The sequence below is a fragment of the Trichomycterus rosablanca genome, chromosome 14, assembly GCF_030014385.1.
Source record: "Trichomycterus rosablanca isolate fTriRos1 chromosome 14, fTriRos1.hap1, whole genome shotgun sequence".
NCBI lineage: Eukaryota > Metazoa > Chordata > Actinopteri > Siluriformes > Trichomycteridae > Trichomycterus > Trichomycterus rosablanca.
In genome coordinates this window covers 9,392,588-9,419,107 of record NC_086001.1, presented here as the reverse complement: position 1 = coordinate 9,419,107, position 26,520 = coordinate 9,392,588, and the positions used below count along the sequence as shown (strand labels likewise).

General features: G+C 40.3%; 1 protein-coding gene across 1 annotated transcript in view; it reads right to left on the bottom strand.

Annotated features, from left to right (window-relative positions):
- Positions 1–26,520, bottom strand: part of lrba (LPS-responsive vesicle trafficking, beach and anchor containing) — a 244,934-nt gene that overhangs the window by 182,788 nt on the left and 35,626 nt on the right. The window contains exons 20-29 of the mRNA XM_063009084.1: positions 24,067–24,187; positions 23,657–23,849; positions 12,227–14,287; positions 11,850–12,019; positions 11,620–11,773; positions 8,969–9,149; positions 5,172–5,287; positions 3,996–4,103; positions 3,071–3,206; positions 2,639–2,966 (exon numbers count right to left, since the gene is read on the bottom strand). Coding sequence (XP_062865154.1) covers positions 2,639–2,966; positions 3,071–3,206; positions 3,996–4,103; positions 5,172–5,287; positions 8,969–9,149; positions 11,620–11,773; positions 11,850–12,019; positions 12,227–14,287; positions 23,657–23,849; positions 24,067–24,187 — 3,568 coding nt within the window. The remainder of the gene's footprint in view (positions 1–2,638; positions 2,967–3,070; positions 3,207–3,995; positions 4,104–5,171; positions 5,288–8,968; positions 9,150–11,619; positions 11,774–11,849; positions 12,020–12,226; positions 14,288–23,656; positions 23,850–24,066; positions 24,188–26,520) is intronic.

Genomic DNA, 26,520 nt, shown 5'->3' with positions numbered 1-26,520 from the left:
ACTACAAAGTGCTGGTATATGGTAAGTTGAGCTGATAAAATGGACAATGTGTGTAGAAACAAGGAGGTGGTTTTAATGTTATATATATATAATATATATATAATTACTGCACTATTTCTATTTATTTTCATCCTATGCTGGTCAGTCTATTTAATACCATTTGTTTATGAAATGGGATGTCCAACAAGCTCATGGTTAGGTGTCTAAATACTTTTGGTCAATAATGTATTACACACACACACACACAAAATATGTTGTTTATATTTAAAGAATTCTGCATTTACCAGTTTTTTTTATGCAAATATTCCTAGACATACCACAGTGACAGTGTTTACAGGTTTTATTATTAAATGTAAGTCAGAACTAATATAACAGACACACAGAACAGCCACACGCATAAATCAGCGTATTGTTTAGCTGACGCTGCCACTATGACCTCATAGGCTCTTGTGAATCCCTATAAAGCCGACGTTTTTTCTCCTACAGTATATTTTAAACCCTTTTTTCTGCCATATTTTTCATCCAAACAGTAAATTACATTTTTCTGCCCATGTTACAGTGACATTGTTTACTGGCTCTGGTTTCCATCAGCAAACATTTGCAGACACTGCGTCAAAACAGGAGTGGAGGTTATGCGCGCACACACACACACACACACACACACACACACACACACACACACACACACAGAAGAACCGGCAGAGGAAAATAGCAAATAAATCTCACGTCTACTTCACCTTTGACCCCACGAGTGGATTATCGGGACGATCCTGCTTTTTTGCAGAGGCAGAGATCGTAAATCCCACTACAAGCCCACTGCGATTCCCACACACGCCCTTACGCACAGAGCGCATCCTCGAATTCAGAGACAGACAGCATGAGAAAAATTATATCAGCTAATATTATCTAGCTAAAGGCTAAGTGCAGAAAAATCATATCAGCTAATAGCTAGGTAAAGGCTAAGTGCTCAACAATGATTTATTATTATGTAATCATTTACATACGAAATCTGACCTTTACATTTTCTGCATTTAGCAGACGCCTTTATCCAAAGCGACTTACAGTACTGTGACAGTTTACAGCCTAAGCAATAAAGGGTTAAGGGCCTTGCTCAAGGGCCCAACAGCAGCAACCTGCAGTGGTGGGGTTTAAACCAGTGACCTTTTGATTACTAGTCCAGTACCTTAACCACTAGGCTACTAGTCCCTGACCTGTTTTTTTTCCAGCTGCTTCCATGATACACACAGTGGATCATTCTTATTTTTATTTATTTCGATCTTTCTATTTCATACATACATGTTCTCCCATTTTCTCTCGATTTAGCGTAGTCAATCTGTTTTCCACTGCTGGGGGTCCCTAACTGCATTCGAGGAGAGTATATTTTCTGCTCACACCCCTCCGACCCATGCGCAGTCCTTAGCGGACCCTTTCTTATTCACCCATGCTTCTGCACAGGCGCTTCTGCACCCACATAGTCCGGTCTTCCTGCCCTAGCAGACACGGTAGCCAATTAGAATCAGCTGCAGGCACTGCCAATTGTGCCTGCTAGGTGGTGCCCAGCCGACCGGTGGCAACGCCGAGTTTCGAACCGAGGAGCTCAGAATCTCATTATGAACTGTGGTCATTATGTACTATTTTGATGAGTTTGCCTACTAATAAATACACCTGTAAGAATTACTGACATGGTGTACATCACGTCATCATGAGATTAACAGTCCAATTCCAAGCTGCATTCAAAATAATACATTGTCTGTCAGAATACTAAAAGCAGTATTGAATGTATACTTCTTTAGCAGCACTAAGAATCACTGCAGTGTTCCTACTGCAATTCTCTAAGACGACTCTATGACTCAGTGATTCAACGACTCTCGAACAGTTGACTCACAGGAGCCACAATAATCCACAGCTAGATATGAGCCGCTTTTGTCAGCATTCCACAGATAAAACACACTCACGCTACACCAGATTCCTTCCAGCATACACATTCCATTTTCCTAGGACATTACACACTTACTGGCCACTTTATTAGAAACACTTAGTTTGTATGCTTATTTATTGGCTCTTCTATAAGACGAACCAACTGTAGTGATGAACTGTGGGTATACAATTAATGACTGCAGCCCTTTATCGAGGGAATGGGAGCACAGACATCACTCACTGACCAGATATTAGTTGGGTGGTGGACCATTATGAGCACTGCAATGATACTAACATGGTGATGACAGGGTAGGCTGTGTTGTACTGGTATGTGTATTAGGTGCAGCAGTGTTGTTGGGATTTTAACACCCCTGAATGGAAGTGAACCCTGAAGGTCAGTGGGATTTTGTATGTGGTGTTTCAAATTACCCCAGTGGTGCTGAACAGTGGTTGGTCCAGTGTGCTGACCAGTAAACATTTCTTTCAAATGCTTGCTTTGTGATTGGTGGCCACATGTGGCCAGCCGTTTCATCAGTAAGCACTTACATCTAACCAGGAAAGCTCTAGCAGGGCAGACAGGTGACATCCTATGATGGTGCCATAGTTACATAACAGTCACTGACCCAGTTGGCATGACCTGTTCTGCTCTGTGGTCTACACACAGACCACTGATTCATAACATCAGCTTAAACATTAGATGCAAATCTGATTAGTTACTGACCTATCGAATGAGCTGTAGTGAGCAGACAGCTCTTGCTTCCCCAGAAACGCTGGCGGTAAAATATTGGCGTCCACCATAACATCATCCGAGGGCGCTGTGCTTACTAGGCTCCTCAGGATGTCCTTCACGCTTTTCCCTTTCTTGTCCTTGTCTGTCACCTCTTGGCCTTTGACCTCAGAGGACAAAGTTGACAAAGCTTCAGAAATGGCATCTGGGGCTGAGCGGGATTCGGCGTCGCTGGCAGCGACGGACGATGCCTGGTCGTCTCCGAGGGCGGAGTCACGGCGGACAGAGGAGACCGAGTTGTCCAGGTCAGAAGCGATACTCTCTATACACACACAACATCAGAAAATAATGGGAAAATAATGGCTGCCGATTGAAACAGTAGTAATTGGGTGTACAGGTGTGTATATGTTCGTTGTTGTGTGTTACCTGTGCGGCGGGCCGAGTGTGTGCCGACTTCCCTGTTGTTGTGCGGCTCCAGGATGTCTCGGTATTTAGACACCATGAGCACAGAGATGAAGTAAACAACAGCCAGGGCCAAAAACTGAGCCTGCTTACTGTCCTCCTACACACACACACGCACACACACACCACACACACACACAAATACACAACTGTGTGCTTACAGTCCTACAAAACACACACAGTTTGACACTGTAGTGGCAAGGTGCATCTACATAAGCACTAACCCTTAAACCCTGGTCCCGGTCTTTCTTACTTATCTTTATGCTGGTGTGTTTATGGACAAAAGTATTAGGACACCCCCTTCTAATTTTTTAATTAATGTGTTTCAACCACAACAAAAATGTCTTTCAGGTTCTCTTCTTTGCGTTACATTTGCCTTACGGAGTTATTTTTAGGGCTATTGATTAGGATGTGATTTATTGTGATTGGCAAATTGCATTATTGGCAGGTTGGTGTGTCATCTCCCGTCAGCAGGTGTCTACATTTTAAGATTATAGGTCAGGACTGTATGTAGTGCACAAAAATGTGAGATTTATTAAAACACAATTGTGGGTTCTTACAGCAGTATATTAGCTGAAGAACAAAGAACAGAACTGTGGGCCTCCCTTTATACTGCTCAAGTCACGTTACGAATTCTCTAAAGCACTTCCTCTAAAGCTTGGGTGTGAGCCTTTGGAACCCACCATTCTGTAGTAACTGTTGTTTCTCATATTGCTTACAACATCCTGGCTTAAGACAGACATGTTGCTCATCTCTGTACTTTCCACTCCAGCTGCGCTTGCTCAAACAACAACATGACTATGAGAATTTAATACACAAGCAGCATAATACTAATATTCAGATTACAGAAAGCCACAGAAAGCTGGATGCATTTAAAAAAAAGACTTACGATGTCTCTAAAGACGATGGCACGAAGACGGTTGATGTCCATGTCCTGCAGCAGACGCTCCAAATCTTGGATAGGGGACACCCCTCCTGTTACCATGTCAACTGGACTCTGCTCAGCACGAACACAGACGTACTCGGTTAAATGTGCATCCGAAAATAAATTCTTTGTTGTTCACATCAACCTGTTTGCTTAATGCTTATTATTTTCTCCTGATACGAGGCTGCCAACAAATAATGTATCAAGACGCAGTGATGTAGTTAATGGCCAGAATGGCAAGCAAACATAAAAAATTTATGAATCCTAACATGGCTTTGGTGAAGGTCACATGCAGTGTGTGTGTAAAAGTGTGTTTACTCAGCGTGCTGAATTATAGATGAGCCAATGGTTTTACACACCACACTTTCTGGAAGAAAAGGTGATTTTCTTTGGTTACTGGAACCTCAAGTATCAAAACTAAATGGCATCATGTAACGATCGTGCTAAAATAGCACAGAGCTTAATGCTCTAACGGTAATCACTGCTCACTGAGACGGGAAAATGTTGGTTTAGCTTGGGTTTGTTTTTTGGATGTGTTGTGTGCTGGCGTGTTTGTGTGTTTAGATGACTATAACTATAAAACTAGTAGATTTGGTTAACATATAACCAATCAAACCACTCACTTACTTTCTTAACCGCTTATCCAATCAGGGTCATTGCTGGAGCCTATCCCAGCTATTAAATGGGTGCAAGGCACACAGTAACACCCTGGACAGGATGCCAGTCCATCGCAGGGCTGTACACACAAACACACACCCATTCACCTATAGGGCAATTCAGTGTCTCCAATTAACCTGACTGCATGTTTTTGGACTGTGGGAGGAAACCGGAGGAAACCCACACAGACACGGGGAGAACATGCAAACTCCGCACAGAAGGGGCAACCACAAGCGACCAAAAAGGAAGCTCTCTGACGCAAACCCCCTTTACAATGAGTGACACTTCTTGATGGTAAAAAAAAATGTACTTTTTTATTTACTATTTAACAGGTGATTATGTTTGTGTCAGATACAGGACAGTGGGCCGTCCGGACAGCATACCACACCCTGTTACTGTCTCAAATTTAAAAACATATAGATATGTTAAATACATTACAAGGAGCTTAAATCAAAGTTGTTAAAGCATGTATGTTGCACTTGCCTGCGCCGGAATTAACTTGGCATTTCCCATCATGCTGTGCTGAGTCTTCTCTAAACCAGCCTTTTGTAGAACCTGTTGCTGACACTCTAAGCAATTCCTCACGGCCATACCAAACACTGAGAGTAAGAGACAGAGAGGAAAGGGAAACATAAACAAAATGTAAAATTCAGTAAATTATAATTATAATAATAGTAATAATAAAGGACACATTGAAAGGTACCAAATTTCCAAATGTGTTGATTCAGTCAGGACAGGACACACACACACATATATATATATACTGTAGATTACATATATATATATATATATATATACTGTATATATACAGGGGTTGGACAAAATAACTGAAACACCTGTCATTTTAGTGTGGGAGGTTTCATGGCTAAATTGGATCTGGTGGCCAATCTTCATTAATTGCACATTGCACCAGTAAGAGCAGAGTGTGAAGGTTCAATTAGCAGGGTAAGAGCACAGTTTTGCTCAAAATATTGCAATGCACACAACATTATGGGTGACATACGAGAGTTCAAAAGAGGACAAATTGTTGGTGCACGTCTTGCTGGCGCATCTGTGACCAAGACAGCAAGTCTTTGTGATGTATCAAGAGCCACGGTATCCAGGGTAATGTCAGCATACCACCAAGAAGGACAAACCACATCCAACAGGATTAACTGTGGACGCAAGAGGAAGCTGTCTGAAAGGGATGTTCGGGTGCTAACCCGGATTGTATCCAAAAAACATAAAACCACGGCTGCCCAAATCACGGCAGAATTAAATGTGCACCTCAACTCTCCTGTTTCCACCAGAACTGTCCGTCGGGAGCTCCACAGGGTCAATATACACGGCCGGGCTGCTATAGTCAAACCTTTGGTCACTCGTGCCAATGCCAAACGTCGGTTTCAATGGTGCAAGGAGCGCAAATCTTGGGCTGTGGACAATGTGAAACATGTATTGTTCTCTGATGAGTCCACCTTTACTGTTTTCCCCACATCCGGGAGAGTTACGGTGTGGAGAAGCCCCAAAGAAGCGTACCACCCAGACTGTTGCATGCCCAGAGTGAAGCATGGGGGTGGATCAGTGATGGTTTGGGCTGCCATATCATGGCATTCCCTTGGCCCAATACTTGTGCTAGATGGGCGCGTCACTGCCAAGGACTACCGAACCATTCTGGAGGACCATGTGCATCCAATGGCGGTGCCGTGTATCAGGATGACAATGCACCAATACACACAGCAAGACTGGTGAAAGATTGGTTTGATGAACATGAAAGTGAAGTTGAACATCTCCCATGGCCTGCACAGTCACCAGATCTAAATATTATTGAGCCACTTTGGGGTGTTTTGGAGAAGCGAGTCAGGAAACGTTTTCCTCCACCAGCATCACGTAGTGACCTGGCCACTATCCTGCAAGAAGAATGGCTTAAAATCCCTCTGACCACTGTGCAGGACTTGTATATGTCATTTCCAAGACGAATTGACGCTGTATTGGCCGCAAGAGGAGGCCCTACACCATACTAATAAATTATTGTGGTCTAAAACCAGGTGTTTCAGTTATTTTGTCCAACCCCTGTATATATATATATATATATATATATATATATATATATATATACATTTGATATATATAGATATATATGTGTGTATGTGTGTGTGTGTGTGTGTGTGTGTGTGTGTGTATATGTACTAATATTAATCACATAATACTTTTACACATAATTTCATAGAAGGCATGTCTAATGCTGAACCGCACAATGATTAGCTTTTTACTGAAGGGCCTCAAATAAGTTTAGAGCAGAAATACAAACAGGCGTGTGCACTCACATGCGTGCACACACACACACACACATGTACACACTCACAGCACTCTCTATGAGGATGGAATAATAGCTGGTGTTGCTTTAATACACTCGGCCAGAAACATTCTGGAGGAGAAATATACACTTTTAGTGTGATCTATCACATGCCATGTTTAAGTGCAGTGTGTGTGTGTGTGTGTGTGTGTGTGTATCACTGAAAGCACACTAACAAGTTTTAATCTGATGTATTGCATGCCATTTAGACCCTGCTGTGAGTAAATATATGAGGCAATAAGTGTGTGTGTGTGTGTGTGTGTGTGTGTGTGTGTGTGTGTGTGTGCTTGTGTGTGTGTAGATTCCTATTATAGAGGCAGCTGAAATCTGGCTGCTTGAAAATCAGATTACACACAGAAAAGCTTTATCAAATATTCATCTCTCCCCCTCTCTCTCTCTCTCTCTCTCTCTTACACACACACACAAAGCAGGATTCTCACAATTTAAGAAAAGATGAGAGACAAGGACAGGGGTTGAAGGCTATAAAAGACACTAAACAACAAACAATGTGTGTGTGTGTGTGTGTGTGTTCATTTCACCAGTTTTTTTTTTTGTAATTTCTGCGTATTAAACAGAGCCCTGTTTCTCTTAAACATGCATTAAATAAATTACGGTCGGTGTGTGTGTGTGTGTGTGTGTGTGTGTGTGCATACTCAGGATTGGAAAGGGATAATGAATAATGGAAGCAATTTGAAAGCCTTATATTCTTGTACAAAATGAAAAGGCTGCAAGACAGGTAACATTCTCTCTCTCACAAACATACTCTCTCTCTCTCTCTCTCTCTTACACACACACACACACACACACACACACACACACACACACACTTACTCTCTCTCTAAATGACCACCCTCAGGCTACAATCCAGTCATTGTAAAGACAGCAAACTAATAATAGTGCCTTTATGTTACAATGTGTTCTAATGTGTTTAATGTTACAATAACACCATCAAAAATCTCATATGAAAAGAAAACTAGAGAACAGCAAGAAATTAATAAATAAAAAGAAAAAAATATGTAAGTGATAATGAAAAACATGGCCATGAAACAGAAGCTGATGGATGGAAGAAGTGAAGATGGGAGGAAAGAAGGGGAGAGAGAAGAACTAAAGGAGGAATAGAAGAAAAAAAAAAACAATAAAAAAGACAGGACGTGATAAATAGAAAAAGCAAAGCAAAAAAAAACAGCAAAAAATAAAAGCGGGAAAATTAAAGAAAAATGGTGGATAAAAATATTAATGGAAAAGTAGAATAAAAAAGAAAAGAAGAAAAAAAGAACAAAGTGGGGTATGTAAAAAACTAATAGGAAAAATAAAACAAGAAAAAAGACAAGAGGAGAATAAATGGGTAGGAAAATGTGAGTAAAATAAAATAAAAGTGAAAGGGAAGAAAATAGACTATAAATAGAAGAAAGCAAAGCAAAAAGAAAGCAAAAAAATCAGGAAAAGTAAGAAAGAAGAAATAAATTAATTATAAAAATAACAAAGTTAAAAAAACAGATGAGAAGGAAAAAGGGGGATAAAAAAGATGGGTGGATACAAATTATAATGGAAAAGTAGAATAAAAAGAAAAGAATAAAAAAGAACAAAGGGGAGTACGTAAAAGACTAATAGAAAAAAATAAAGCAAAAAAAAAGTAAAAAACAAAAACAAACAAGAAAAAAAACAAGAAGAGAATAAATATGAGTTAAAGGTGAAAGGGAAGGAATTAAGCCCGGAGAGGAACAACAAGAAAAGTATGGAAAAGAACAAAAAAGAAAAAAAGAAAATAGCAAAAAGTTGGTCCAAAAATTAAGAAAATTAAAAAAATAAAGAAATAAATAAATTAAGGAATTAAGTAAAATGTAAAAAAAAATGAAAAATGAGAAAAATAAAAAAAAAAATGTAAAAGAAAGAAATAAAGAAAAAGAATAAAATTTGAAGAGATAGCGCGAGACAGATGCGTGTATACCGAGGCGTAAACACTGTCTCAACACTCCTCCAGACGACATGTTCTTCTCAGCCTCGATCTCGGTAAAGTGGAGCGAGCTCGACAAGATCAGAATGTCCATGAGAGAAACGAGCCGGTGCAGGAATGACAGGGAGGCGTCGACTTCCAAACCCTGAGACGCGTCTATCACCTCTAACTCATGCTGTAAAACACAAGCGCCATCATCATCATCATCATCATGTAATAAACTTCCTTTACAATCATCAGCACCATCAATCTCAACACATTCATGTTCATAATCTTCTTCCTCATCATCATCAGGATCAGCAACATAATCAGCTCATCTCATCAGGACCTCAGAGTCATTCTACTATCATTCCATTATCACACCCACCTTATTCCTCCTCCTCCATCTCCTAATCATTATCATCAGAGATCTAATCATGATCATAGCCGTCATAACCAAGACTCTCATTTTTCTTCGCTAATGAGCATCCAGCAACCAATCCAACATCTGTATCACATCTGATGAGTGTTACTTAAGTTTTGTACCGTCCTGATACCCGACAGCTGGAGGTCAAGTAAGAAAGAGTTTTCGCCAGTGCATTTTCATTTCACATTTACACCCACTGGTTTTCACCTTAGACGACAGGTAAATACACTATATGGCCAAAAGTATCTGGACCTTGCTGGACCTTGTTGGACATTTCAAAACCATGATATTGAAATGGTATTAAAATAGAGGGGCCTCTATGTGATCTTTTCAGCTAGAACAACAACCACTCGTCTGAGCAGGCTTCTCACAAGATTTTGAAGTATGTCTGTGTATGGTCATTGTGCCCATTCAGTTAAGAAGCATTTAAATGGCTGGTCACTGATGTTGGTCAAGAAAGCCTCAATTGATGTTCCAGTTCATTCCAAGGCTGTTCAGTGGGGCTGAGGAGCTCGCTTTATAAAGGAAAAGGATACCTTTATAAAGGTTGACCCTTTATATTGATTTAAATTGATTTATTACACCTGTTATCAATTGTTGTGGCTGAAACACATTAATAAAAAAAAAATAGAAGGGTAGTCTCAATACTTTTGTCCATATAGTATATATTTGCCATTTTACTTAAAAGTAAATATAATGTTAATCTTACATATGTTTCTCATTTCAAATTTCAAACCTCAAAGCTTTGCAACAACTACGTCAGGACCACAGAAGTCACCTGACCTAAACCTCATCAAGATCTCAAGATCATTTACGAGGGCACTTTCTCAAAACATCACAAGATGCTCTTTGGAATTTACATTTACATTATTGGCTTTTAACAGATGCTTTTATCCTAAGCGACTTACAGTACTGTGACAGTATATATTGTCTAAACAATTAAGGGTTAAGGGCCTTGCTTAAGGGCCCAACAGTGGCAACCTGGCAGCAGTGAGGCTTGAACCAGTGATCTTTCGATTACTAGTCCAGATTTTGCACAAACTTGTGCTCGAGTGCATGTTGTAAATAGAGCAACAGGCTTTCTAAAATTTATGTACAGTGGTACCTTGTAACTCAACGTCCCCTAAACTCAAAATCTTTGAAACTCGACGCCCTTCATCGAGAAATTTGTACCCTTAAACTCAACATTTCCCTTAAACTCAACTCTATTTATTTAATTTCAAATTAACAATGAACAGTCGCTTTGTTCAGCACTCGGCTTGAGAGGTGCGGTAATACGTCAACAAAGTGCGAATATGAGACGAATCTGCATTTGTGTGGAAAAACCATCATTCACTCTGAAAGCTCCACATGTATCTGTGTTTAGCTGAATTTTCCTCACTGTTTCACTTTTAAACTTGTGTTACAGCTCGGGGTTCTGAGAAATTGTAATAGTCAGCTTTTTATTTTAGTGTTTTTACATTATATTATGTTATTTTCAGTGTATACGTGTCAAAAACAACCCCATATTTTACATTAGTCTAAAATATATGCAAGTCCACAAGACCATGGAACGCATTACAGGTTTCCCATACAGCCTTATGGAAAAAAATACCTTGAAACTCAAAGCCAGTCCCAGAACCAATTGACGTTGAGCTTCAAGATACCACTGTACTATTTTTAAAGAATTAACTTTTTAGATTATTTGTAATGTAAAACACTGCTATACATTTGAGAAAAATGCAGAAGCATTTACAATAGTGGTCTAAGACATTTATCTTTTGAAAAAAAAAAAATAGACATACTAAAAATAAATAAATAAACAGGCATGTTTACATTTCTTACACATACTTTTTAAATTAAAATATATATTTTTTTTTAATTTAACAATAAGAAAAAAAATTTCAACCACCACAAATAACAGAAAACACCTTTAGCTTCGTTTTACAGATAAGTGTTGAGTTATTTTGGCTTTTATTTTGGAAACTGAATTATTCTCCGATATGTCCTGATATATGACGTTTTCTTTAAGTGGCTGAGAAATCTAATATGCAAACCCACAACCGATGAGACCCAAGTCTAAAATTTGGGTTTTGGCAATGCTAGGACCTGTCTAAGAGGGTAGGATGGATAGAGATTCACCCTTTTGATACTGCAAAAGTGACTCCTGCTTCCCTGGTACACATAAAGTAACATTAAGCACTGACAACCCACACTAATTTACCACACACACTTAATTCATCCCACTCAGAGCACTTACTGTGGTTGAAGTGGCAGCAGAGAGCAGAGGCAGAATTCCTCCAGCCGCCATGATCAGATTATCCACCACCTGAGAGATCAGATGCACGGTGTTGTGCACAAACACGACGTTCTCACTGCTGTTCACGAAGTCCATCACTGTCTTTGTGGAGTGGCTGATAACACACAAAAAAACATCAGCAACGACAGCAACGACAATCACTGAATGCGAGAACCCAAAATGCTATTCACCTCCTCCACATCTGCACGTCTGTCTCTATGGCAAAGAGCAGGTCAGTCAGCAGGCGCTGGTGCATGTAGGACCACTTGAATTCGGGAATACGGAACATGCTGGCACGAGTGGAGGACGCGTCCCTGTTCTGGTTAGAAGGTCCCGCCGTGGCTTGGACTTGACCTCCACCCTAAAGGACAAGAGAATTACTGCAGTACAAGACAACTGCTGAGTTACAAATCAATAGAAGAGGTCTGGACTTGTTCAGTCACAACTGTTGCAAGTAAATTAGCACAGCTATCAGTGTTAGTGATTGTGACTGCAACTTCTACCAGTAAGCTGAATAAACATAAGAGGAGCTAGCATGGTAGCATTATTAAATATTAAATAAACATACGGCAGCTGGGTTCTCCTTTAGCTCCAGTCGTTCTGTATCCACGGCCACACTGGCCACATCCAGCCTGGCAATTTTAATGTCTTTGGTCTTGGTGCCTGCCTCAGCATTGAGGCTCTTCTGCACGCTGGTGTTTGCCACCACACTAGAGCTAGCATCTGTAGAAGGGCTTTTATCCTTTCCTGTACTGGGACTCGTTTCCTTACTGGGACTCTTCTCTGCAGTGGGGCTTGTCTCCTTGCTGGGACTCTTCTCTGCAGGGGGGCTTGTCTCCTTGCTGGGACTCTTCTCTGCAGGGGGGCTTGTCTCCTTGCTGGGACTCTTCTCTGCAGTGGAGCTTGCTTCCTTGCTTGGACTCTTCTCTGTACTGGGGCTTGCTTCCTTGCTTGGACTCTTCTCTGCAGAGGGGCTCGCTTCCATGCTTGGACTCTTCTCTGCAGAGGGGCTCGCTTCCTTGCTTGGACTCTTCTCTGCAGAGGGGCTCGCTTCCATGCTTGGACTCTTCTCTGCAGTGGAGCTTGCTTCCTTGCTTGGACTCTTCTCTGCAGAGGGGCTCGCTTCCTTGCTTGGACTCTTCTCTGCAGGGGGGCTTGTCTCCTTGCTGGGACTCTTCTCTGCAGGGGAGCTTGTCTCCTTGCTGGGACTCTTCTCTGCAGTGGAGCTTGCTTCCTTGCTTGGACTCTTCTCTGTACTGGGGCTTGTCTCCTTGCTTGGACTCTTCTCTGCAGAGGGGATCGCTTCCTTGCTTGGACTCTTCTCTGCAGAGGGGCTCGCTTCCTTGCTGGGACTCTTCTCTGCAGTGGAGCTTGCTTCCTTGCTTGGACTCTTCTCTGCAGGGGGGCTTGTCTCCTTGCTGGGACTCTTCTCTGCAGTGGAGCTTGCTTGCTTGCTTGGACTCTTCTCTGTACTGGGGCTTGTCTCCTTGCTTGGACTCTTCTCTGTACTGGGGCTTGTCTCCTTGCTTGGACTCTTCTCTGTACTGGGGCTTGTTTCCTTGCTTGGACTCTTCACTGTACTGGGGCTTGTTTCCTTGCTTGGACTCTTCTCTGTACTGGGGCTTGTTTCCTTGCTTGGACTCTTCTCTGCAGAGGGGCTCGCTTCCTTGCTGGGACTCTTCTCTGCAGTGGGGCTCTCCTCTTTGCTGGGACTCTCCTCTGCAGGGTGACTTGTTTCCTTGCTTGGACTCTTCTCTGCAGGGGGACTTGTCTCCTTGCTGGGACTCTTCTCTGCACTGGGGCTTGTTTCCTTGCTGGGACTCTTTTCTGCACTGGTGCTTGTTTCCTTGCTGGGACTCTTTTCTGCAGTGGGGCTTGTTTCCTTGCTGGGACTCTCCTCTGCAGGGGGACTTGTTTCCTTGTTGGGACTCTTCTCTTTTTCCTCCATGCTAGGAATCTGCTTTTCAGAGGGGTTTTTACCTTCTTTGTTGTCTTCAGCTTTTGTTTCAGCTTCACCGGCATCCTTGGTTTTATCTCCTAAGTATTTCTCAGAATCAGCTTTCAGTTTGGCCTCTTCTTTTTCACTACAGGTGTCTGCAGTCTTGACCTCATCAACTGCTTCATTTCCCTCCCTGCTTTTCTCAACAGCCACATCATCGGTTTGAACATTCTGGAAAGCATTTGCTGTATCCTTTGCCTCGTCTGCTTCATTCGCTTCAGCTTTAGGCACCAACTTTTGGTCACCAACCTCGTTCTTCTCAGACTTTGGTGCTGGCTCAGTTTCATTCTTTTGTGTCTGATTCAAGGTTTCAGCTTCATCCGTTTTTTGATCCATTTTCCTTTTCTTCTTTTCCTCTTTTTCCTCCTCTTCTTCAGCTCGAGCTAATATGTTAGAAATGGAGACTTGTGTTCTTTCTTGTTCTGGGCGTTCTCCAGAGCTTTGTTCCTCCACTTTTAACTCAATAATTGTGGACGGAGGTTCTATAGGTAGATGTGCAGGTTCTAATGGAAGTTCACTGTTTCTGCTCGACCCAGATATGGTCCTGATTTCGGCCTCGCCATCCGAACCCATCTGCTGGTATTCACGAAAAACTTGGGATAGGTTTTCTTTGTGCTGCTCGAAGGTGACCTGAAAAGATAAAACAGTTTTCAATCAGCAGGGGTTTGAGCGATAAGCCTAAATAAGGGTGAAAGCATTTGTCTTTACAGAGTTGTACCAAATTCAACTTGACTTTTTTCAGTTAAATTCAAATTCATGAGAATTAGCAAATTACAGATTGTTGATTTTATTGCATTTTACAAAATGTCCCAACTTTTCTAGAAATGGGGTTTATATATGGTAGGTGTGGGTCATAAATGGCCAATAAATGTCCAATATACAAAATCTAACTAACATTTTTGCTAAAATTAAACATTATTTATCTATTTAGTAATTATGGGTGGCATGGTGGCTAGCACTGTCGTCTCACAGCAAGAAGGTCCTGGGTTCGATCCCCAGGCGGGGTGGTCCGGGTCCTTTCTGTGTGGAGTTTGCATGTTCTCCCCGTGTCTGTGTGGGTTTCCTCCGGGAGCTCTGGTTTCCTCCCACAGTCCAAAAGCATGCAGTCAGGGTTAATAGGAGACACTGAATTGCCCTATAGGTGAATGGGTGTGTGTATGTGTGTGTGTATGTGTGTATGTGTGTCTGCCTTGCAATGGACTAGTGCCCCGTTCAGGGTGTTACTGTGTGCCTTGCATCCATTGAAATGCTGGGATAGGCTCCAACACCCCCCGCACCCCCTGCAACCTTATTTGGATAAGCGGTTAAGAAAGTAAGTGAGTGAGTATTTAGTAATTATTATTAAAACAGCAATACCTATTTGTTAAAGACACTTATGATCAACCCAACTGAAGCATCCTAATAAAAGCCTACAATACCAAGAAATGCACATGAAAGGTCCCCAAAAAACACAGTATGGCCATTAGTAAATAAAAATTGTCCATATCAAATAGCAAAAATGCCTCAATGAACCATCACAGTGCAAAATACAAGTGAGCTAAAGACTTGATTCTCACAGCACCAATTAGCAGCAGAAGGTTTGGCAAAGCCCATCTAATTTACGACCCTCCATTTATCACAAAACACAGACAGAAAGTCAAACATACCGCTGGGAGAAAGAGAACGCGCACTCACACACACACACATTTGCATTTAAGAGAAAGCCCCTGATTATTTGTAATTAATTTGCGTTTATTGTGTTAAATTAGCGTGCTAGCAGGCAGGTCGTTAATCTTCTCCCGGGTGTGATTGGTAATCCATACGGTAGGTGTGTGTTTCACCATACAGACAGCCTTTAAACTGCAAATCATTACGTTAGCACGCCCATCAGTTTCCCCCTAATTTAGCATCTACCATTTAGACAGTAAGACCATGCTGTGTGGTTCCTAAACACAACATAGCGGTAATGCTAAGTGCTGATGCGATATTCATATTTCAGGATAATTGCTTAACCTTTTGGAATGGGTTACAATATTATCATTATGTTCAAAAATATTACTAGGACATTATTACCCAATCGGAGGGAAAACCAGCCCTTTTAATGTGAACGGATTAATGGGATTGACTACTATAATAAAGACAATGCAATGTGCCTATAATACAAACTCCTACAAGGCATGTGCTATATTTCTGTTCCATGTACATTTGTAATGAACATGTATGTACAGGCGGTCTTTAAAAGTTCATTATTTCTTCGATGTTTTATTTTTTCTGTGGCTGAATGATAGGAACACATACTGCTTCGTCCAACAATAACTGAGTTTGTGGTTTTAATAAAAAGAAATATGACGGCGCACAGGTGGCACAGCGGGATATTCCGCTAGCACACCAGCACCGAGTTTAGGAACTCCTCGGTTCGAAACTCGGTGTTGCCACCGATCGACTGGGCGCCATCTGGCGGGCATAATTGGCAGTGCCTGCAGCAGATACTAATTGGCCACCATATATGCAGGGTGGGAGCCGGACTATGTGTGGGTGGGTGGGTCTGCATACGCTGTGTAAGGACCCTGATTGGCGGAAGAGACGCCTGTGCAGAAAGCAGGGGCGAGAAGAGGACGCTGTGCATGTGTCGGAAGAGGCGTGTACAGCGGCGTGCTCTCCTTGGATGCAATCTGGTATCTATCAGCAGCGGAAGACAAAACTGAGCCAAAACTGGGCAACAAGCATTACTATGGTAAAGAGAGTGCTGTCGAGCAAGTTCATATATTTTGTGAATTTGTGTCACTTTTTAGCAGCTTTAGGTTCCATGGTCATCTAGTACCAAGTACATGAGACAGAGGGTTGGAAAGAAAACCCAGACTGTCACTTCCTTTGCAAAGAAAATTTGTTTGGTGGGTTATTTTACTCCAAGAACCACTAAAACAGGTTTGCCATCAAATACAAGCTGCTAAATATATGTAAAAATAGTCAAGAATGTAAAAGGAACAAATAACTATATTTTAATTTAAAGGATGGTAGTGACCCAACATATTTTTTACAAATTTTGGACAAAAATAATTTCCAATCATTGTCACAATCCTTTTCTAATTTTATTTAACCAATAATAGCAATATTACCACTTTTCTGTATTAAATGTGTTAGCCCTAAATGCTGTAACAGTAAATTTAGGGATGAAGCTGATCCACCAATAATGCAGATCACAAAAGCCAACTAATCTTCCAATCAAAGCAAGGCAAGCAATTCTCACAGCAGGGTTTGCCTGTCCTAGCAATCCTACGGCAATTCAGTTAGCAATCGGTTAGTCAAACTCCAAGATGTCGAAGTCTAAAGCAGCTAAAAACACCACTCAGGTGACTGAGTTTGGAAAACTAGCCATTCAATTCTGTAATTTTTTTCTTTTTTCCATTCATTTCATTTTCATTTTCTGCATTTAGCAGACGCTCTTATCCAGAGCGATTTACAGAAGTGCTTCCATAGTGAACATATCATTTCTCAAGTTTAAGTAAACAACAGTCGAAGAACACAAATCTGCTGAAACCTGTTAGAACCAAAGTGTATTATTTTTGGGGGGGGGGGGGGAGAGAGTGGAAATGGATTTAGTCTTTTCCATGAAATTAGTAGGGCCCTAATTATGAATGAAAGTATATTGGGAGGTTGGTGATACAAGGGTAGTCCACATACTTTGGTAAAAATTCTGAATGTGTATGGGATTTTAATATAATATTTATAAAAGTGGCTTAGATCCAAATTGCAAAGGTCAGATTCCAGTGATTTTGGCTGTTCAGACTGCTATAAAAAAGACACATTTATTTTGGGTCACTTTTACCTAGTGTGAACATAGCCTTAGTCTATGAGGTTAGCTAGCAGCTCTAAGGTTATTATGCTCAGTACACAGTGTTTTAAATATTAGCAGAAAAAAAATTTCCACATCTGTTCCCTCCATGTTCAACTCTGCTGTCATTTAGTTAGACAGCTCCTTATTACCTCAAACATGTCTAAAACCCTCTAGACAGATTCCTACTACGTCATGCTGTAAGCACAGGGTTCATTCCTACTCAGAAGCATGTTTGGTACAGATCAGGTGACCATATGATTTCACCGGTTCTGTGGGATACACGTCAGATTCAAAATAATTCAATTAAAATCTACACTCAGCCGAATTTCCAAGCAGTGTTCGAATCTTACAGTGTGATGCAAATCACCTTCATACAGACGAGATGGAATGAAAGAGGAATGTTGTCGAGCGGAAAGCATGACATTTATTTTATTAGTGTGTAACATAATTTACTCTACTGCATAAAGACTCCATTCAGAGCTATGCCATGTTTCCATCACCTGCAGTTCAGTCCAAATGGCAAAATGTCTTATGCAAATCTCAGGACACCCCAGGTCAAAATAATGTAAAAAGTGACACATAAATTTAAACATCTTAGATGAGCTTCAGCTAAGTTTTGGGTGTTGATATCTGGTGTATTCGAAAGGTATTTAGACTCCTCAATTTTTGTGGATTTAATTGCCAATGGATACAAGTGCCATTTTACCCAGAATTCTAGACTTAATTACCTACAGTGCCAGAGTATAAACATGTGAAGTTTGTTAAAAACCCTGATTTATTCTGGCTTATAAAAGACGTTTACAATAATACACGGCAGCAAAGTGGCTAAGTGGGTAGCACTGTTGCCTCACGGCAAGAAGGTCCTGGGTTCGATCCCCAGGTGGGACGGTCCGGGTCCTTTCTGTGTGGAGTTTGTTCTTCCCGTGTCCGTGTGGGTTTCCTCCGGGAGCTCCGGTTTCCTCCCACAGTCCAAAGACATGCAAGTGAGGTGAATTGGAGATACTAAATTGTCCAAGACTGTGTTCGATATAACCTTGTGAACTGATGAATCTTGTGTAATGAGTAACTACCGTTCCTGTCATGAATGTAACCAAAGTGTAAAACATGATGTTAAAACCCTAATAAACAAACAAACAAACAAACATTAAATTATCACTGCCCCAATTTTTTTTGGAGAAAAGCAGATCCCTGCTTTCTGTTTTTTATCTGCATTTTTAACCTACGGTCTCCAGCTTTCCTGAATTGGGGATGTTTACTTCAGTCATCTGATTTTAGGTACGTTTTATGTCTGAGCTGTCTGTCTCAGTCAGATCAATAAGACAGTAAGAGAACACAGAACTAAAGTGAAATGATGCACAGTGTAACTGGATTAACTAAAAGCCATTTCAAAAATCAATGTTATGTGCAGAAGCTTCCAGCAGATAATGGTCACGTCTGTGACATATGCACATAATGGAATTACATTACTTACTATACTGTTCTAAATATATCATCTGTATAATCAGATCATCTACTTTTAGAACTGGTGCTGTTCAGTTCTTTAGAGTTGTTCTATTTGTAACTCACTAGTAAATGATGCTGGAAGTCAGTAGAATGCATTTCCAGGCATGTTAATGATTAGCCTTTCTGAAAGCAAGTTTTAAATATCGATGCTGAGTCGGATTATTAACAGACACAGTTGGTCATCCCTAATGGAGGAAAGGTTGAACGTGGGTTCACCTCCTTGTTGCTGTCTGACCTTTATCAGTAAGAATGGTTGAGGAATAATAAGGCATAGTATGGTCCTCTTTATTAAAAGCACATAGAGGTGTTACGCTATAGCACATGTTGAACGCCGTGTCTTTGTTAAATGGGAATTTAAAGCAGTAATTTAAAGCAGTTAATTCTAAGCAATAAATAACAAGGGATCATTCAATGCTTTCTTAATGGTGAAGGCAATCCCAGCACTCAGTGCGGCACTTTTCTCACAAAAAAATTACAAAAAAAAGGGGAAAAAATACTGTCCTACTTCCACTTTAAGCTCAGAATTACCACAGCGACTGGAATGCAAGCCCTGATAATTATTTCTTATTTTATTTTCAATTTAATCTGCACGAATTTCCATTTCTAGTGAAACTGTTATTAACAAACTTCCTGCAAAATAGTCAGACACATTTTCCTATTTACACTCTATTCTTATTTCTACAGTCCTCATTTCCACACACACACGGACCCGGACACACACACGGACACGCAACCCCCGCAGCTGTGAGAGGGAGTGTTACAGTGACAAACAGCTCTCCTGCTCCCGACTTGGCAGGAAATCTATCACACCGCACAATAAAATTGCAATTGAGTTTCTTTTGCTCTTTTTTTCTCCTCATAGCAGATGCATGCATCATGCCAACACACTCACACACACACAGACGCACGAGCAGCATTAATCTTTTTGCAATTATAAAGGAAAAAGCAATCCCACACTCTGTTCATGCACAAAGGAAAGATTAAATGTAAACAGCTGGACTGCTGTGTGGGATATTTTACTTTATTATTTATAGCGTTTTAATGATTTGATTCTTTTATTATAATTAAGCCTGCGGGGCCGAGATGAACAAAGACAAAGGTGAAGTGTGTGTGTGTGTGTAGCAATTCTACTTTCTATCTTCGGGGTTATCAAGCACTTTTAGATACACACAAGTGGGTTGCACAGTAAAAAAAAAAAAAAAAGCCTCCAAGCAGAGGAGGTGAGCATCTCTACATAAGCTCAACAGAACTCAATTACCCAACTATCCTTCAGACTAGAAGATGCATTTACTGTGCATTGCATTTTCCCAAATGCAATGACATTTTATTACATTCTTAAATATATTAATAAAATAGGAATTACCTCAACTTTAGCGTAGCCTCAATCTTTAACAAAAAAGGGTAACACCACCCACTTTCCCAATGCCTAGGTTCCCGTATCATCATACACCTTCTGTATTTGTAAACCCAGCCAGGTATTCGAACCCCTGAAATTCAAGCACCACTGTTACCAGCAGTGTGGCTCATACCATTACGGCACAATGAGCTCAGTATCTTAAAGTATGATAATGATGTTATTTATACAACTTACATGAAAAATAGGGGGGGGGATCATCCACGACATGAACTCAACCACCCACCTCACTGCCCCCCCATTGGCTGCATTCGCCAGGTCGTTATTATTATATTACAATATTTTCGTTAAGTAAAATTAAAATAACTAAAACATAGAAAATACCAGAGCCAGGAATTTGGACTTGAAGTCTATTGTAGATGATTTTGCTGAACGCAAGGCAGGTCGCATTCATTATGATCAGCTATCAGCATACAGTACATATATATATATATATATTAGAGGGCCGAAAAACTTTTTTTGCACTGGGGCCCATGAGCTCCTAATTTCGCCACTGCTTCCAACAGACACATTTCAAAATCCTGTGAAAAGACTTCCCAATAAAGTGGAGCCTGTTATGACCTAAATGAACTGCTTCAATAATTGTGTCATCCTGGTCAGAGTGTCAGTGGGTCTAGGTTCTAAAAACACAGGGCACCCACTGGTCTTTCACTACAAAACACAATTTGACTCACGATAAAGAGCAGTAAATCCACCTCCCGCATTATTTTAGTCTCAGTGGAAACCCAGACAGAGGCAGGTGCTGAGGAATCATGTTGCTGTGATGCACTATTCTTATTATTTAGTTTATTGTACTTAGTGATGTAAATTAGTGAATAAAACGATGTGAAAGAATGTAGGACCCGCAAGCGACTTAGAACTCCAGTAAAGCTTACTTGCGCCCCCTGGCGGTCACATAACACAACAAAACATCCCGACTTTTAAACAATGAAGTTGACAATTTATCTGTTTAAATCTTGTTGTTACAATCGAACAGCAAACACACACACACACACACACACTCTCTCTCTCTCTCTCAAACACACACACACACATATTATTATCCCAGAGCACATAACACTACATCAGCTCTGTGGCTGACAGGTAAACCAGAAGCTTAGTTTCTATCTCGCCAAAATAAACACAGACGGAAAAGTGATTTCAATCTAAGATGTTATCAAGGGATGAAAAAGAAACAATAAAACTATAACCTATCTATATACATAATATTAAAGTACTTGTGTAAGTCTAGACATGCACCAGGGAGTAAAATCCCAGGAAGGGTTTTCCTAAAAAGAAATTTGTGGGGAGAGTAAAATATTAAATATAAAGCTTCAACATCAAGATAAAAATAGAAAATTGCAATCTTATTTATTAAGCTTTATCACTAAATATTCATTAAAATAAAATAAAACGAATAAATAATTAAATTCTTAAATTGTGAATTAAATTCTAATAATTCAATTGTAATAAAATTATGGACAATATTATTATCAGTCAAGTACACAAATGACAATGTAAAGTTTTGTTTGTTGTTTAGTTTTTTTCTAGTCTGTGCTTGTAATTTTATTAAATACATAATTAAATTATTTCAGAGTGTGTAAAGAGGATGCTGAGTGCAGTCTGCAGTAATGGAATTTAAGGAAAAGCTTATTAATTAAATAATGCATTTAAACTGAATTTAGATTAGTGAGAAATTAAAAACTAAAGATGCCGGTTTTGCCCATTAAGGACAAAGAAAAAAAGTTTTATACTGTAACGAAAAGATTGTAATAATGTTACTTTTTTTTATAAGGTTAATATTAAGGTAGAGAAACGTTGCTTCCTAATTAACTGTGTTGAGATTTTAGTGGTTTCCTTTTTGTAATATTACACTTTGTTTAATGAGTTGAAATTATTTGGCAGGACAGGTATGCAATAACAAAGACCAGGTGACGTTTACTTTTCTCATAGTTAAAAGTCTTGAATGTTGGGGGACAATAAGTACATCATTAAGCTGAATTAGAAGCTGAGACAGCGGCTGCATTGATTTTTTTATAGGATTTATCAATCAAATAATTTAAATTAATCATTTAAATAATATTTGTATTTAATTTTGTGGGTTATTGAAAATAATAATAAATAATAAGGTATATGTTGATGATAATAATAAATATAATAGTCCAGACTGAAATCTTGCATGAAAAGTTATCTTTAGACAATAAAAACTGTCAATTTATTAACAATATTAATTATTTGACAATAACAATAATTATAAAATATCTATGTAAAGCACTATTTATACATGAAGCTTTTTTCTTTTTTTTATTGCTGATTTATTCGTTTAATTATTTATTCCATAGATTCAGTGCGTTTTAGACTTGTTTAGTGCAGTTGAACATTTGACCAGCAGATGTCACTAATGTAAAGAACGAACTTATTTTAGTTTAAAGCTTCAAAAATCTTTGTTTCTTCTAAAACTAAAAAAAGATATGGTCTCCCCAAGACTCGTGACCCTAGAACAGAACCAAAGAAACGCCCCCAAAATGCGATTTCTTTCAGAAGAGTTGATAATGATTCCACCAGCCTGCATTAGTTATATGGGATCATATCACATGGAGAGTTTCTGTACTTGTAAATGAAGAACAACATACAGCTCCTTCTACTCCTGAGCTTTAGGTGCATAAATAGACCAAATCCAAGTCAAGCTTTCAGCTTCTCAAAACTGAGGCATGTTGCAGGCAGCATTAATGTTACCGCTGCTAACAATGAGAGGGATAGACAGCTAACTGGCTATAAAATAGCTAGCTGCAGACTGGGTGTCATGCCTTCTTAATTCCTAGCCCCTACATTTTATAGCCAATGAAAATCATTTGAAGTTGGTTATCTGGGCATTACAATTTTTTAAATGTACAAACGTAAAAAAAACGCACTTTTTTTTTTTACTACAACGTATCAAATACTCATGCAAATTTTGTAAAAGCTAATTATCATCTATTAGATATTTATGTTAATATAATATGATAAATCATTTCTTTTTTAGGGAGTTTAGGTATTTCCCTTCTCCATTATACCCTCTAAACTTTCTAATAAACTTATTTACATTCAGTTTAGGAACTCGGGAAGACACGCATCAATCCTCTTCTCTGTACTTGCACCAAAGTGGTAGAACAAACCCTTGTTTGTCTGAACATCTGAGTCTCTTACTGTCTTTAAAAGACGATTAAAAACCTTCATCACTTCTTTATTAATAAGCACTTAAGCTGAGAAGCTGTGTTGAAGGTGGGTAGTGGTGTTTGTGCATGCCCACCTTGGAATGCGTGATGGAGAGCGTGTCGACCCATACGCGCCAGCCACCCCACTCATGCTTGATGGCGTGGTAGAGGAGGATGCGGAAGACGGTGTAGACCATCTCGGTGATCTTGATCTCCTCACTGGTGCTGGGGTTTATGAAGCACAATGACAACATCCACTCCTGCCACACCGAGCACTGCAGCAAGCTCCTACACAAACACACACACACAGTTTAATGTGTGGTCGCGAGTAAGACTAACATGGGTCTGTGCAATGGTGGGCCTGGTATTAAAGTATCAGATCCAGTTTGGAGTTCAATGGCTTAAAGAGGTAAAAGATTTGCTAAGGGGTTAGATGTTGGCATGGCTACATTAGAACGAGTCAATGGGAATGGCCAACAATAATTGTGTGTGTGTGAGGTTGTACCTTCTGTTCTCTCTGCTGTTGTTGAACAGCTTGATCATGTCGGACAGAAACACTCTTCGCACCTCCATGCTGTCAGGAGACCCGCTGTTCTTTAATAAAGCAGCGATTACCTTCAGGATCTCTGTAAACACACATAACACACACACACACACACATTTATTTTCTATTATTTTATTAGGATTTTAACGTCATGTTTTACACACTTTGGTTACATTCATGACGGGACAGGTAGTTACTGGTTACACAAGATTCATCCGTTCAGGTCTCTAACACAGTCATGGACAATTTAGTATCTCCAATTCACCTTACTTGTACGTCTTTGGACTGTGGGAGGAATCCCGAAGCTCCCAGAGGAAACCCATGCAGACACAGGGGGAACATGCAAACTGATCACAGAAAGGACCCGGACCGCTCCACCTGGGAATCTAACCCGGGACCTTCTTGCTGTGATGCGACAAAGCTACCCAATCAGTTTCTTTAGCTGAAAACTGTGAGTAAAACTGACTATGCAGATCAAAACACATTAAAATAAATTTCTGTGTAAGGTTAGCACAGTCGGGTCAAGATTCAAGCGCAATTTAAAAAGACACAGATGCTCGTAGAACCTTAACAAAACCTCATGGTTTACTCTCATAATACTGGTGCATTACACAGTGGGTGAAAAATGAAAATAATGAAACGTTCATCGTGAGGGACCTGCAGATACGACGCGTGAGTGTAATCTGAAGTGACGCTGTGTTTAAACGAGCTATCTCGACAGCGTCACTACTGATTTCTGTCCAACTGAAGTAGTCAAAATTTCAGCCGTGTGTGTGTGTGTGTGTTTCTGTGCTTTACTCTCAAATTAGACTCACTCAGGCTTTACCGCTGGAAAATTACCTCGCTGCTGTTTTTTCTGCATTTGGATCTGGTTTGTCTCGGGGCTTAAATGGGGAAAAGGAACGTGTGTGTGTGTGTGTGTGTGTGTGTGTGTGTGTGAATGTTTGATTTGTCCTGACATTGCTAAAGACTGCAATCAAGCGCATTTTTTAGGCTTCAAGCTGAATCAAATCAGCGAGCTGGACTAACAACAAGAAACAGAGACTTTGTGCTCTGGCCTGGTCTGAACTAGGGACATGCGTATAATTAGTTTCAGAATATACAACCATACTCATTCGTTCATTCCTTTATTCCTTTTGACCAGCTGCTTCATCCTGGTCAGGATCTCAGTGGGTCTGGTGCTGCCCACTCACACACGTTTGCATACTCAATCAAGCACGGGCACGGTTAACAATAGCCGATCCACCTTCCATACTTATATTAACCTTTTTCGGCATTTAGCTGATGCTTTTATCCAAAGCGACTTAAAACTATGATTGAATACAATTTGAGCCATTGAGGTTTGAGAGTCTTGCCCAGGGGCCCAACAGTGGTAACTTTGCGCTGGTGGGGCTTGAACCACCAACCATCAGATTACTAGACAAGTACCTAAACTGCTGAGCTACCACTGGCCTATATATGCGGTTTTGGAAGCACAGTGACTCGAGTGACAGGGATCAAATGCAGGTCTCCGGGACCCATGTGCAACATGGCATCCACGCTACCCTCAATTCTAACTTCGAGATCTTCGGTACCTGGATATACAGTATATCAGCATATTTTCACTTAATGCCTTTAAGGGTTCGAATCCCTAGTCGGGTGTCTACATACAGACATGATTGGCTATGTCTGAGTGGGGTGGATGGCCGATACCCTGCGATGGATTGGCATCCTGTCCGGGGTGTGCTACTGCATTGCACCAAGTGATTCCTGGGAAACTGGACCCACTGTGACCATGACCAGGAAAAAATTGTGGTAAAATATTTAAAAAAAATGAACAAATGAATAAAAATGATTCCTCACTGATCAGATAATGTGTGTATTTAAGTACCATTTTCAGCACTGCAATGACATTACCATGTTAATTACATAGTAGTATGTGCAGTTCTGATATAAGTATAGCAGGTGCAGGAGTGTTGTTGGGAGAAAAATAGTGCTTCAACTGAAAATGTAAAGCCAACAGCATTCTATGGTCCTCTGCCTTATGAGTTCGATGTCTCATTAGAATACTCTCTACTTTGGCAGCTGGCTAGGTAGGCACTAGGCAGCAAGACAGCTCACTAGAGTTTCAGACAGACCCAAAGTAGAAGAGCAAATGCATCTTATGTACTTAAATTACCATGTTAGCGTCATTGCATGGCTATGAAAGGTCCACCACTTAAACGTCATTGTGTAAGTGAAGGTTCCCTTTCAATTGTTAACTGGGGTACAGGAATAGAAATAGGCTAGTCAGTGATTGTACAGCTTCACTACATATACAAATCAGATTACTGGCAGACGCATGTAAACTCCCATATCCAGACTACCAAAGTGCATGTAAACCCAGTAATCAGACTGTCAACATGCTCTGATTTCTTACAGTAATCTGATTATTGT